Source organism: Pteronotus mesoamericanus, unplaced genomic scaffold, assembly GCF_021234165.1.
Source record: "Pteronotus mesoamericanus isolate MK-2021 breed Mesoamerican mustached bat unplaced genomic scaffold, CSHL_Meso_final contig_22, whole genome shotgun sequence".
NCBI lineage: Eukaryota > Metazoa > Chordata > Mammalia > Chiroptera > Mormoopidae > Pteronotus > Pteronotus mesoamericanus.
In genome coordinates this window covers 2,360,989-2,376,051 of record NW_026555090.1, presented here as the reverse complement: position 1 = coordinate 2,376,051, position 15,063 = coordinate 2,360,989, and the positions used below count along the sequence as shown (strand labels likewise).

The 15,063-nt window shown below is 50.6% G+C and overlaps 1 protein-coding gene across 3 annotated transcripts in view; it reads right to left on the bottom strand.

Moving 5' to 3' along the window:
* The window catches only part of SLC47A1 (solute carrier family 47 member 1), a 52,066-nt gene that overhangs the window by 29,455 nt on the left and 7,548 nt on the right, over positions 1–15,063 (bottom strand). For all 3 annotated transcript variants that reach the window (XM_054571159.1, XM_054571161.1, XM_054571160.1), the window contains exons 2-3: positions 6,240–6,341; positions 4,670–4,738 (exon numbers count right to left, since the gene is read on the bottom strand). In XM_054571159.1, the coding sequence (XP_054427134.1) occupies positions 4,670–4,738; positions 6,240–6,341 (171 nt within the window). The remainder of the gene's footprint in view (positions 1–4,669; positions 4,739–6,239; positions 6,342–15,063) is intronic.

Here is a 15,063-nt window from a genome sequence, read left to right as displayed (position 1 = left end):
TGCCAAATAAATAATAACCTTGAGCCTTCTTTATGTTGAATTTGTGTATGTTATCAGTGTTCCAGAAATTTGGTGGAATTCCTGGAAATCTGAGCTACCCTGGCACAAGATGTCTGTCATCAAAATTGAGGGTCACACTAAAAAGACTGGACCTGAATATCACGCTGCGGCACATGTGGATGAAGCCTGTTCTGTTTCTGCAGAAACGGCCCCTCGGTGCCAGACTTCGCCGCCCTGAAGTCCTGGTCACACGGCAGCAGCCTGCTCCCGAACCAGAGGCAGGAAGGTGGGAAAGCAACGGCTGTAAATTAAATGAAGAGTTGGGGCTGCGGGAAGCCCCGACGGCTGCTTTGTTCTCTGGGCTCCCTGGCAAGCCCCATGTTTCATGCTTTGCTTTCCTTCATGCCTCCTAATGCATTTAAACTGGGCTTCATTCAACTGCCAGTGAGGATGGGCGATCAACATGTCCTTGCTGCGTGTGTATCTTCTGGATGGGTGGAAGCTGTCACCTGCCACAAGGCTCATGCCCTCAGAGTTATTAAAAACAATGGTCAGAAACTGTGTTTCCCACTAGCGTGCCTCCGAATGCTCCCTGAAGGCTATTCACATCGCCCCACCATACGCCATGGGGTGGTGACTTGGGACCTGTCGCTGTGTCCCTTTGCAACCTCTGTGGAATGACATAAATATTAACCCACGAGACTCGCCTCCACTGTAGAAAACCTCGCGGGCTTTCCTGGGCCACCGACAACACAGCGAGTCCACAGAGCATTCAAGACTTGGGCACTGCAATAAAGTTCTAGGGAACCAAATCTTGTGGTTGGGTAAGGCCTGCTTTGTTCCCAGGGCTCTCATGGACAACATACAAACCTATCCAGGACCAAAAAATGTGAAGGAGGTAGTCTTTTATGGGAATTCTGGGGCTATTGGTGAAGTTTATACCTTGTTTGGTGCAACGCCTTTGCCCATGATAATGCCTGGTTAAGAAAGGACATATATGGGACAGGGGACAGAACAGGCTGTCTTTAGGAGAGTAAAAATGCTGGACAAATGGGTTAGTTCCAGGGATCTCACAGGTGGGGTTGCTGTTTGAATTGGATGTTTAAGTCATCCTGGGAGCCACAAGCTGGACATTGTGGCAAAAAGAAAGAGTGCCCCTTGTCCCAACTGTGGGAGAAGGCAGAGATGAGACACACCCTGGTGGAAAGCCAACTACCGTTAAGAACTTCCCTTCCCATGAAGGGGTGGGTCACCAACACGTCCCATGGACCCACCTCTGCCACAGCTCAGTGTCCTACACCGAGGCAACGCACAGCCACTTGCAACAGGGGGCCTCTGTCAGCCAGCCCTGCCTCTAGGGGTTCGGCAGCTACGGGATCCTGCTGAACGTACAGAGCCTCCAAATGCTCATACGCCCATCCCTGTCTCAGCCCTGGTGACCTGCAAAAGAGGAGGGAAAGGCCGGCTGGAGCCCGATGGCTCCAACGGGCAATCTGCCTGCTCGGATGCTGACCACGCAGTGGCCCACTGACGCTATCTGCATGCAAACAGGAAAAACCAGCGGGCCGAGTCGGGAGTGGTTTGTTGGTAATCACACAGGAACCTGGCCACTGACCCTGGTACTGACCGTTGGTCTGCTCTGAAAGGACTGACTCTGTGGCTTTGACAATGATAGGCAGAGGAGTGGACAGTCGTGAGCAAACCTGTACAGGGACAAGAGATGTGGAAAGTTATTGGGCTCGCTGGCAAAAGCCAAAGGCAGGCTTTACCGTCTCCGCTGTCCCTCCCACAGGTGTCCACACTCCCAGGGAACCAGACAGCAGACACTTTGACAAAAAGTCATGCCTTAGCAACTGGCCCATCAATGGACTCTGCAAATAGGGTACATTGGAAAAGTGGATGCCCTCATGCCCAAGCAGGATGGCACATAGCTAAGGAGGAGAGGCTGCGGCTTAAACTAAGGGCGGCGGCTCTGTGGTCAGCAAAGGCTCCGGCTCAACTCTTTCTACTCACCGCAGTGCCCAATGGGTAAGGGACCGGCAAATTGATTACATTGGCCTCTCCCCTTGAGTAAAGGCTCTGGTGTGTGCCCACACTGAATGTGGTTTAACTCAGGCCTCCCCACGCCAGCAGGTTAGTCAGGCTGCTACCATAAAGGGACTAGAAAAATCTAAGTACTGTGTATGGGTACCCCCGTCAAATAGATACTGACTGGCAGGGGGGTCACATTTCAAAGGACATGTTTTACAAGAAGGGGCGGAAGAACACGATGACGAATGGAGGTTCCCCGCCCCTGTAACGCACAAGCAGCTGGGCGAACAGGACAGAAAAATGGCGTCCCGCAGCCACATGTGAAATTACTGGCTGGAAAGCCAACCTTAGCCAGGCGCATAGAGGGGCTTTCCCAGGCATTAACACATTTAAGTGACCAACTCATGGGGCCTATTGCCCCATAGGCCAGATTAGGGACTCAGACTGAGGCACCCACGTAGCAGAGGTGAGAAAACTAAGGGCACAAAAATGACGGGGGTGCTTGCCATGGCTCAGTGGGCCATGCTAGCGAGGGCACCAAGACCTACGGTCCCTGGAACAGGGGCTGTTACTGGAATCTGCAAAGGGACATTCTGCTGGGGTGGGTCAGTTACTTCACGTCCCTGGACGGGGAGGAACTTAGTCTCCTGCAGGACCCTGTCATCCTGATACCCACAGAGACATGCCCTCTGTGGACTGATACACACACCGTTGAAAGTGGGGAGCAGGGAGGGGTCCCAGTCTAGCATATTCCTCTGCCTATTCACCTCCTTGTCCCAGAAAGCACCACCTCCCCCCGCCAACATGCACGGTTACACAGCCTGGCCACGTTCCCAAGGCCATGGCCACATTAACATCCAAAGACCAGGCTACAAACATCATACCCATAGATGATGACCTCCCAGTTCAAGTCCCTACTAAATGCTGGTCTTTCCGACCTTAGATTCCTGCTGCTCCTGTGACATCCAATAGTTACGGGAGGGAGGGGCACCCAGCCCAATGTTGTGTCTTTTATACCAAATGAATCTGAGGCAGGAGATAGTCAGGAAGGAGGAAACTCTGGAGGTGCCCCAGGGCTAAGATAAAAGACATCCATACAGGACAGAGACCCTGTTCAAAGACCAGCTGTTCCTACTTTCTGGAAAAACGATGAATCATGGTGAATCCTGAATGCACCTGCGCAGAAGGTGCTACATGACCTCTGCTTCATTATAATAGCATTATAATTAATTAGCATTATGGGACCTCCTTCCCCAGTGGCCAATCAAAGAACAAAGAAAATCATGGGAGACCACATGCGCAGTTGCTTTAAAGTAATATAAATACTTGTACATGTGCAACAAAACCCCGCCAAAACTAGCCAAGAAGTATCCGCCCTATAAGAAGAGAATCCCTCCGGCCCTTGAGGTCACCCTCTGCTCAGAGCTGGCCCGCTCCCGTCCTGTAGAGTGTAGTATCATTTAATAAACCTGAGCGCTCTCTCTGCTATAAACTCTCTGTGTGTTCAATTCAATTCTTTGTCTGTCATCACCAAGAACCTGGTTACCTGTGTCCACCTGTGACAAATCTGCTACTATTTCTTCTTTGTTAACACATACAAAAGCTCAAATGAATGCCCAAAGTGACCCAACTCCAAGTCTAGGTGACCTCGCACTCAGATTGGATCCTGAGGGGCATGATGGAAAACACTCTTGTTGATACTTGGATTCCTTCTTTCAATTCTTTCTTTTTCTTGTATGTGTTTATATTGTTGCCGTGGACTGTGTCCCTAATGTGCCCAACTGGGGACTAAGCAAGCTACGTCTCTGCTAATGAAGCCCCTGCTGATCACTCAGGGTACCTCAGGGGCGAGGGGGCGAGGGGGACGCAGAACATTGTACGAGCTGGTCAGGAGGGGGGATGTGGCGAGAGACTATTCCATGACATGTGTCCCCTAAGTCCCCTCAGGGACTGTCTGGCCTGGCCCCTCCCCTGTGCTCCATAGGCTTCTGGTTGGTGCTGGTTCCTAGAACAGGCCTCGCCCCGCCTGGGGCGGGTCTCACCGCGGTGCCCCATCGATCCTGCCCTGCCCCATATGTCCCCTTTGTGCCGGCCACGTGGTGCAGAGGACATCCATGTGGTCCTGCTAGGCACCCAGACACGCCTCCCTTGTAAGTTCCTTCATAAGCTCCAGAAGCGGTCATGGGGCTGTCAGCCTCTTTCTCTGGGCTCTCGTTCCAAGACCTGGTCACTCTGGATTTGCCAGCATGCCCTGGGGGGAGCCCGCCCACCTGTGCCTCAACAAGCCCCCAGGGGATTCGGATGAACGCTACAGTCTGAGAACCACAGACTACCCCAAACTCAATACTGTGGGAAGTGACAGAAGGGACTTTTACAAAATGTTCCCTCTGTGGTCAGAATGCAGTGTAAGGGGGGCATGCGGATACACTGCTTCCACAGGCCCGAGACAGGCGCCCGGCCGCACTGCAGAGACAGCAGCAAGGAGAGCGGGCCTGCTAGCTGGCCAGGTGCCACAGGGTTTGCTGTCGGGGATTTTGTCCCTCTGGGCACAGGCCAGCTCCTGCCGGTGGGGTTCTTCCAGATGCACTCAGGAGAACTCTCTAGGTCACTGTGAGGGTGACCGGCAGCTTCTATTTACCTGAGACATGAGGGTGTCACAAGCAGAAGATAAGCCAAATCCCACGGAGATACCTGTGACATTGATAACCTGGAAAAAAGTGCAAAGGAGAGGCCACTTAGAGTTCAAGGAAGGCCTGGGGGCAAGTTCTGCGTGCGTGGGTCAGGTGCCTCTGCAGCCCTGTCACCTTAATCAACTCTGTCCTCAGCCGGGAGCCCCGCCCAAATCCACCGCCGGCTGAACTGCAGGACTTGCACAAGTTTCAAGAGGGAAGAAGCGCAAAGCCAGAGGTTATCACTCAGCCTTTTTCTTTTTAAAATCCTAAGCATTTTGCTCCCTCATTTCAGAGGAACGCAAAGCCTTCCTAAGGGGCAGGTGGCGTGGCGCAATGGCAGTTTGGGGCAGGCACCCTTGCTCAGGACCAGGCACAGCTTGTTGGAATAACCTGAAGGACTCTGGGAGCACAGAAGCAAGTCTCCGAGGTCCAGGCCGTGCCAGAGGCCCTCCAGGTATACCTGTCTTGACCATATCAGCAACAAAATCCTGGGGTTCCTGGAGCCTTGGGGGGCCCAAGGCTGTAACCCCCAAATCAGGGAGTGGTGTGGCAGGACACCTGACGCTCTCCTTGCCTGGCACCTGCCACCGCCGCCTGCATCTGCAGGGAGAGGCCCAGGGCGACAGCCCCCACCAAGCCCAGCCGAGAGGCGCCAGCTTTCTTGCGCTTCCTTGACCAAGAGACCCTACCAGAGGGGGGCTGAGTGCCTTTCTGTCTTCCCCCAAACTTCCAAACATGAAAAACAAAAAGGACACTTAAGCCTGGGGTTGTCCGTGTTGCCCCCTAAAAGCAGAATCATCTGCCTGTGCCTGGGGACCAGTTCCGAGCAGCAGAGCACGGTTCACAGAAAACAACTCCGACGGCTGGGAGAGCCGGCAGGTGAGCGGGGCCTGGCCGGGGCAGGGGCAGAGCGGAGGGGCACGCGGAGCGCACTGGCTGAGAGCCCCCGAGGCCACGACTCCAAGAACACCTCGCTAGCCGAGCATAGCCAGGCGAGCCCCGGCGCGGGTCAATGGCATCTCTCTGGTTTGGGGGGATTTGCACATAAGATCCAGAGAGGAATTGGGGTTCTTTCTGACTTGGGCTTAGACATTAGCGTACAGGATTTCACCTTCCAGCTCTGATTCTAGAGCAGGACCCTCAGTGAGACAGACAAGTCACTGGGCGGCGGTGGAGGTCGCAGCTCCCTCTGATGTCAGTGCTGAACCCTGTCTTTCAATTCCCTTCTCCCAGGTGTGGGACCAAGCTGATGTGGCACGGAGTAATGGCCCCTCCAAGATGTGCCTGTCCTAACCCCCAGAGCGTGGGGCCACGTGACGTCGTAGGGCCCAGGAGAGTGAAGGTTGCGGCCCTGCCAACTGGATCTCAGTTGGCTCCGCGAAGCCCCCTGCAGACTTCGGACCCCAGCGCTGCACGGCACTCCACCGGCGCTGCTTTAAGCTACTGAGCTGCGGTGGTTCTGAACAGCAGCAAGAGGGAACTAACACAGCAGCAGTCACGCCCGATGTGGACGGGTAAGGGCGGCCCTGTACGCACTGCGATCGCGAGGGTGACAGCATCCAGTTCCAGCTTTCCCAGGTGGCCACAGAACACGGAGCTTATGAAGCTGATCAGGAACACCATCAGCTGGGCCAAGAACTGGGGAGAGACCAGAGACGAAAGTTAGGTTTGGGTGCCAACCACCCACCACCATCGAAGGAGAGGGGTGCGGTTCCCGGGGCACCCCCACCCTCTCTGAATCAACCCCAGTCAGAAGTTAAGAAGCTTCTAGTGAGCTCTGCCAAACATTAGAAAGCTCACCTGTAACTGCTATCAGAAAATCACATTGTTAAAAGCTTCCTAGCTGTTTACACTTATTTTTCACGTTAGATTCTGAAACTTTCAGAAGCTGCCTCCTGAGACACACCCCTTGCTCTCCCAGATTCACAGTGAAGACAGGAGTTCGGCCTCCAAGGGCCAGAGAGGAAGCCCACAGCCGGGGCAGCTGAGGCAGCAATAACACCGTCCAGCCGGAAGGCCGGCGGGATCTGGAACCCTGGGGTGGACCGTCACCTGCCTGCGGGGCCCCACTGATTCTCGGACTCTGTGAGGCCTCAGGTATGAAAGCAAATTCAGCTTCTGGAACATTAAGCTATTCTTCCTCGCTGTTCCAGGAACCACTCTGAATTGCTCTCTAATGCTTTCACTGCAGGTCTGGTCTGGACAGTTAACTTATTTTTAATACTTATTTATTTTTGGAGAGGGGGTAGGGAGAAAGAAGGAGAGAAACAGTGATCGGTTGCCTCTCGCATGCCCCCTACCGGGGACCTGGACAGCAACCCAAACATGTGCCCTGACTGGGAATGAAACTGGCAACGCTTTGGTTACTAGGCCGGCACTCAATCCACTGAGCCACACCAGCCAGGGCTAAAGCAGTTCATTTAAAACCACCTCCCTTCTCCTCTGAGCCCCCACCTCCACCCCTCGCCCTGACCTAATCAGTCCAGCACATCGTAGGAAAGCCTCTCTCCTGCGAGGCTCCTGTGGTCCAAGGGGCACATCCCTCGCACTCTCCTGGCTCCCGAGGAAAGGGAACAGGTAGGTGCCTCAGGATTCACTGCTGCTGCTACTGCTGCAGCGCCGCTTCTCAGGAAACAGACTGCTTGGTTCTGAGCTCAGGCAAGACTCGGTCTTTTCTTGGGTTCCCAATGGCAACGGCTAGTCCTCACCTCCATCAGCCCCCGCACAACCAACGTGACAGCGGGTCCAAATTTTTGATGTAGGGGTCTAATGAGGTTCCTGCCCCTAATGCTTCAGATGGCAGCTCTCTTTCCTTCCCAGAATCCACATCTGGGGAAGGAGTTTTCAGCTCCGCTGATGGACCCAGGTCTTAAGACATGAGAGACCTACTTGGAACCGCGTGGTGGGGGTAGCCTACCTTTTCTGCACTGACTCCAGCCAACCACGACCAAGGCACTTTCTCCCTACAGTGTGACTCAAGCCTCCAACAAAGCCTCCTGCTACTCAGTGCAAGGGATGCCTGCGGAATGCACTGCCAAAGTAAGCCCGAAGGAGGCAGTAGACAAGGGGCACCGAAGAGCAGGGGCAGGCGTGTAAATAAGAACGGCTGGTAGGAAAAGCCCAGCTCTGTAGAATCTAAAGCTAGAGCCAATGGCCCCGTGGGCCTGCACCAGGAGGCCATGCTAACAGACATCCTGTGGTTTCAGTCAATGGAGCCTGGTGTCTCTTTGACCGAGTTTATACAAGTTGAAAGGTCACAGGGTCCTTCCTTTTTTGTAAACTCAGCACCACTTTCCAATCTTTCCAGGTACGTGTCCCTTACACCTTCACGCGCACGGACCACCGCAGTCGGCTGTGTCATGGAATCTGCTCTCCTCACTCTGCAGAGCATGGCATGTCCACTGCACAGTGCCCTGGGTCCTGGCAGGCCACACGTCAGCTTTTTCATGGCTTCCCATGAAAACATGCTCCGCCTCCTCTACAGACAGGCCTTTGGGCGGCTCCCCAGATTTTGATATTACAAATTGTACTGCATGAAACATACCCCCTTGGGTGGAGAATGGGCATTTTCTCCGGGTGAATGCCCAGTGCAAGGCATACAGTCATGTGCTGGTTGCATGACATTCGGATGATAAAGGTTATGACCGAGACAGTAGATGACCGTGGTCGTGGGAGGGGCCATCATGAGAATCCCGCAGGAAGAACTCTGCTCACGGTAAAGCTCTGTGGTGGGAAGCGTCTGCCCCTTTGCTTCCTTTCCCTTCCATTCGCAGTGCATGCGCACTTCTCCACCTTGGCACACCCAGCAGCATGTGCACATGGCTTGGAACGTCTGCATGCACTGGCTGCAAGCTTTTTCCTCTTTTTCCATTGTATGAAGCCATCACTTATAACTCAATCCACAGAGCGTCTGCAGTAATGAACTTCCCTGTTGCACACATTTCTTTGCACACTTGGGGGAAGATACCCTTAAAGAGAAATTCCTAGAAGAGTAATTGTTGTCAAAGGGTATATGTATTTCAAGTTTTCATAGATAGTGCTAAAGTGTGTGTTTGCATAGAGACGGTTTGGGTAGGGAGGGAAATTTAATCCAGCCTTTGCATCCTGATTTCAAGGCCTCTTCAAACTTGAGAAGTATGTTGCTGGGGTACACATGACAGCGCTCTTGCTTTTGTGGAGGTCAGAAATGTAACAAAATCAGCAGCAGCTCACCAGAAGCCTCGCAGGCCAGAGGAGCGAGCTTGGGCTGACTTCCCGGGCCGGGGGAGCGAGCCCATACGGCGCTGCCCGGCCGATGGCAGAGCTGGCAGCTGGTGAGGGCTCCCTCAGCACCGGCTTCTCACAGAGGGCGGGCCCGGTGAGCCACACAACTGTCCTCAAACAAATCCCCGGGGCCTGGCTCAGGCAGGGACTCAGGCTGAGGCCGGGAGTGCGGCTGTGAAGCAAATGTGGAGAGCAGACCTGGAGCCTGAGGGAGGGGAACACAGGCCCCGGGCCTCCACCACAGCAAACCCGGACTCCTCTCCTGGGGCCCTGCTGACCCCCCCTGCAGCTTGTGTGCTCCTGGAAGGGGAAGCAGAAGCCCGAAGGGTCATGTGCCTCAGCCACTCAAGTGGTTTGGGGCTCCACCTCCAATTAGTCAATTCAGGCTCCTGGACTAATCCTGGATCTATCGCTACCTTTCTCTTTTTCCCCAATTAAACCTCTTTTGGCAATGAAACTCCTAATCAGTATTATTTTTCAGTTGACAAGGTCAATGGTGAACCTAATACATGCGATGGTGGTTCCATAAGGTTATAATGGAGCTGAAAAATTCTATCACCCAGTGACCTTCCAGCTGTCAGGAGCAAGGGAGCGTCTGTTCCCCACAAGCAGTCACTCACACATGGTTGTGTCTTCCTGGGACAGGCCAGTCAGGACAAGTGGAACAGGGAAACTGAGATGGATAGTGAAACAGCCATCTAGTAAATCACAAAATTCTATCTTCCCCAGCCAACAACACCTAAGGGTAAAGGGTTTACACTTCTCCACCCCAGCCAGAGGGCAAGCAGCTTACACCGCCCTGCTCAGGGAGACTGATGCAGAAAAGCAGTCAGTGCCGTTTGTGCCAGCCACTCCCAGGGACGGATGAAGTCAGGGGAATAAGTCTCATTTGGACACATCGGCTGAGCATTCTGTTGAGATCCTCCCCGGAACTCCCAGCCTTTAGAAACCCTCAAGAGGAAGGACCCAGAGCTCTCTCCCATCCCTCCTTCTCCCCCAACCCCACCCGCACGATACCTTTATCTTTTTCCTTTCTAAGCTCCAAGGACCTTCTTTTGCCTCTCTTAACATGTTTCCTGAGCCCATTTCTGCCAAGCGACCTTCTTTTGCCTCTGTAACGTTCTAAATTCTTTCTCTGCTGGAACTATCAACAGAAGAAACATTCACACCAGTAGAGAGTTTTTGGTGAGTTTATTTGAGCCAAACTGACAACAATTGTCAGGAAGCAGCATGTCTATGGTTTGAGAAATGCTCTGGAGAATGGCTTAGCCCCTTACTTTATACATTAGAATCAGAGGAGCCATAAGGTTACGTGAAGTCCTTTAGTGAAAGATTGGGGGGGGAGCAAAGAGGGGGCATCTCTGGGATTAGATAGAAGGTAAAATGACAGACAGACCTCTTTACCAAGGTGGGCACAGGACAGTTAACAGTCAATGATCACCATCACAATAACAACACGGGGATTTGTGGTCTCAGCAGGTGGGTCGGGGGGGTGGGGGGCTTTGAGTTGGGGGAGGGAGGTCACCCTGACATTCCTAAGGTCTGTTTTCATAGATGCAAAAAGACAACAGACAGGCTCAGTGAAGGTAAAGATTGACCTTTGTTAGGAAAAAATACTGGCCTAGGACATGACTACCCGCCATGAACTGCTTTTAGTGAATAAGTTTTAATCTCAGACTATCCTGTGGGGTTACTTTAGGTCACTGAGTTTGTACAGCTGTCACACAGGCCTCCCTGAGCTTATCAGGCTGAGTATGTGGCCCCTTTTCTCCCACACGTCCTCCCCTCGGTCATAAGTCAACCCAAAGGATGCACTGATGACCAACCGTTTGGCCGGATAACCGGGTCCCACACACTAGCAAGGCTCGGAGTCAGCGTGTGCCTTGCTGAACAGGGCAGACGCTGGAGACTGGGGAAGACCACAAACTCCGATGGCATTCAAGGTGGAATTATTATTATTATTATTATTATTATTATTCTAAAAATAGGCAGGAGAATGGGAGGTAGTCAGATCCTCTATGTCCTCGGTCAAAATATTCTGGATCATTTCTAAGTTTTGAGCTACCATGATCCAAGCCTTTTTGCTGCCTGTCTTAAATTTTGTTTTTCTGCATCTAGTATGACATTCACACAGGAGCAACCGTATTAAACCAGGGACACCGATTAGGAACAGAAAACATCTAAGACCAGACAAGGAAGCGTCTGAGGGGAACAAGCATCCTGGCCAACCAAAAAGCCTGGTACATGCATCATCACAGTATTTTATTAAGCTCATAATATGTTTTCCTCCTCTCTCCACTGTCATTTGTACCTTTGAAATCTTTGGCCAGATGAATTAAGGCTTTCTGCTATCTCAATATCCAGAAGCTCTAATTTTTCTTCAGGCAAGTTAGTTTCCATAAAAGTGAATTCATGGGGAGGATTAACTTTAATTTCCCACTACAGTGGATTTGCAGTATCACTATTAGCATAGGCTTTTTTTTTTTATCATAGGCTTTTTTAACCTCAAAGTTATTTTGCCTATAATTTCAGTATTTTACTATATTATAGTAGTATTTAACATAAACTTGGTGTTACTACAATAAGAATCACTTGGTATAACAGAGGAATTCTCTAAACCTTCCCAAAAAAACACCCTTTTCCCATATACCAGATACTGCTTTTTGTTGGGGTAGAAACAATCGGCCCGGACTGGGCGAATTCAGTATTCCATACAGATCGGGGGCATAACCTTTTCAATTTTCACAAATACTGAGATGGGTTTCCATTCCTTACGGTTTTTAAATATGACCCATCTACTTCCCATTGGAAGTATCCAGTGATGAGGACGGTCCCAATGCCAGCCAGCCGAACTACTGAGAACCTAAGCTTAGGATCTGGCCAAGCGCCTGGGCTTTTATGACACAATGTCGTAGATTGCCTTTCCATCCAAAATTTTCCAAAATCCAGGGGACCCATATGAGTCCCACAAATGTCTGGCCTGGGCGTCTGCACCCCTTCTTGTTGGCCCCTGTGTCACAGTTACTTCAGATTCCATTTGCATTAGCATAGACCATGGGTCCCCAACCCCCGGGCCACGGACCACTCGTGCTCCGTGGCCTGTTAGGAACGAGACTGCATGAGTGGAAAGCCCGCAGCTTCGCTCACATTACCGCCTGAGATCCGCCTCCTGTGCCTGTTGGACTCCCTTCCCCCGTCCGTGGAAAAACTGTCTTCCACAAAACCAGTCCCTGGTGCTAAAAAGGTTGGGGACTGCTGGCATAGACAATGTGCCTTGTTGAGACAATGTGCCTTGTTGAGTTCAGGTATGTCCCATTGTTGGGTTTGCGTGTGAGTTTTTAGAGTCTGAGCCTGTTGAGCTAAGGCCTGATTGGCTCTCCACGCTGCTTCCCACACTTTCCCTTCTTCTTGAAACAGCATTCCCGCCACATGACCTATTTTAGATAAGGAGTCTTTTTCTAACGAATAACGTTCTTCATTAACTGCAAGTTCAGCTCGTCCCAGAACACCAAGGCCAGCCCCTACCCCTCCAAGAATCCCTTTTGTTTCCTTTAGAGGCCAGTGTGGTGGGACCCACCAGGGATGCTGTTGCCATCGGGTGGCAATGGCCCGGGAGCCGCTGGCGTGAAGTGAATGGACCCAGAAACGCTGAGTTTCCCATCCGTCGGTAAACGGGCAGAGGTGACTCCAAACTGAGCTAGCGAGGGTGAGTATCCCAGAGGGCTTCCCACAAGCCCCCGGGACGCACGGAGGGTGGGCTATTTACAGACATATCGACCCGCCAAGTAAGCCCCATCATTTCTGAAACGGGGACCCACTGATTTTTTTCTCGTTCCATGGACATCCAGCCACCAGAGCCCGGCTGGCGAGTCCGAGGACGAGATGCGCTCTGACACACGGGGCAGTCGCTGCAAGCCTTTCCCACCGCATCCAGGTAATTTTCTTAGCTTTTCATCACCCGTTGCTGTAGCGACACAACACTCACCTGGATCGGGTTCCCCCAGAGCTCTACCAGGGGACTTATCAGAGAGGTGTCCCAGGAGGAATTTGCCCAGGATGGGTCCTTTATAATAATAGCGATATTCAGGAAAATTGTGCCAAAGCTTACATTGATAGTACGGGAAGACGAATGTGTGGTCAACAACGTGTTGACTTCTTTATTGTAACTGATCATTAGAATATCATTGTCTAGTAGGTGGGAAAGATTAGCAGGTACCCACGTTAAACTTTTTGTATCTAGTAAAGGAGGGGGGGTCTGGGGAGATGGGTCTTGTTTCCATTAAGAAGCCATAAGGAGGACAATAACATAAAAATCATTTTATGTACATTCAGTCAATAGCACTACCAGTTTGTGCGCATGCAGCCCTTGTTGCTGTCCGGTGGCTGTCTGCCTTCCTGGTCGGCGGCTTCTTGTCCTTGAAAAGTCCTTGATCTCTGCTGTAGATGGAGGTGAGCGTCGGAGACGGGAGCAGGCGTCCGTTTGCTGTTACGCCCCAGATGAGGTCCCCTCCCACAGTGCCGGAGAGTCCTTAATGTCTTTTCCAGTGGACAAAATCTCCTAGTTGTAAACCTAGTTTCAAAAATCTCTTTGAAATCTTCATCTCTCAGGAGTGCACTATGAAATGTACTAATTTATTAGTCCCAATAAGCTGGTTAAGGAGCCCTTAATAATAATGAAGAATGTCTCCTTTTAGTAAAGTTGATTCATACGTCCCTTCATCCAGATGCATAGGGTGGCTGATGACTATTTCATAAGGAGAATGCTGCATTCGCCATAGATTTCAGGCTGAGGAGCACTGTAAGGGGAGCTCCTCATCAAGGGCGATTAAAAGCTTCTGAAAATGTACCTAGTTGAGTTTTAATTGTATCATCTGTATGTTCTACCAATCCAGAGAACTGGAGTTGATAGGCACAATAAAAATACTGTACAATAGGCCAGATATTAGATGGATTGCATCGTTTGTCCAGTGAAGGAGTCCCTCAGTCACTGACTCCAAGGGAATTCCCCAATATGGGCATTAATTTAATTTTACAAAATAATTTACCTACCATTAAAGCTATTGCTCTCCTATAAGAGAATGCCTCAACCCATACAAAAACATAACTAATACAGTTTTTGTATTCTTGAGATGGTGGCATTTGGATAAAATATAATGATCATACCTTGATCTAAAGGAAATGAGAAATGTCTCTGGGTCCCATGGAATGATTTTCCTAAGCTACATTTTGTACATTTTGCACTATACATCGAGATACAGTAGGAGAAGGTTTCCAGTAATATTGTTTACTCCATGAAATCACCTTCCAGGACTCTAATCTTAGCCCAGGTACCCATTAAAGTACAGCCTAGGTGGTTAGGCTCCTGTAGGTAGGGCTGGTTTCTGATTGGGTCCAAGCCATGTCTATTTGTCTGGGCCAAAGGTTGCCCCTTTTGTTGCCATCTTCTCTTTTCCTCTGCAGCTATGCACTGAAACTATAAAAGAGAATTTTTATTGACTTACTAGGAATCAAGGGGCATTCTCGGGTCTAGATAATGGGGCTGTTCCATGCCGCCTGCCTAGCTGCAGCATTAGCTAAATACTTTCCTTTTGCTTCCATGGTGGCAGCTTTCCTTCCATTACAGGGGGTAGAAAGCCTTGTAATTTTGATAATTTCCAATTGTTTCCATTTTGGGATGGCATCTAATAACTTTTTAGTCTACTTTCCATTTTTTTTTATGGGCTACTCTGAGAAAATTAAGAAGCCTCACTGCTTTGACAATATGCTAGAGTTATGAGCTACACCCAAGGAATTGCTTTTATCAGTGCAAATATTGGCTATTTGATCTTTGGCCAATTGACAAGTGCGAGGTAGAAAAATTAATTAGGGTTGTTGAGCAGATGTTATTCAGGTAAAGAAAAACTTTGTTATATCCACCATGGATGTTATTGCATATTCAACTCAGTAACATTCCTGTCTATTTTTCAAAGATCCATCTGTAAACCAAATTAAATCAGTGTTATCAAGGTGTTTCTCATAAACCATTCCTAGGAACAAGAAGGTAGGTAGGTCAATTTGATTTTAATAAGTGATATAGAGGCTGGGCCATTAATAAACC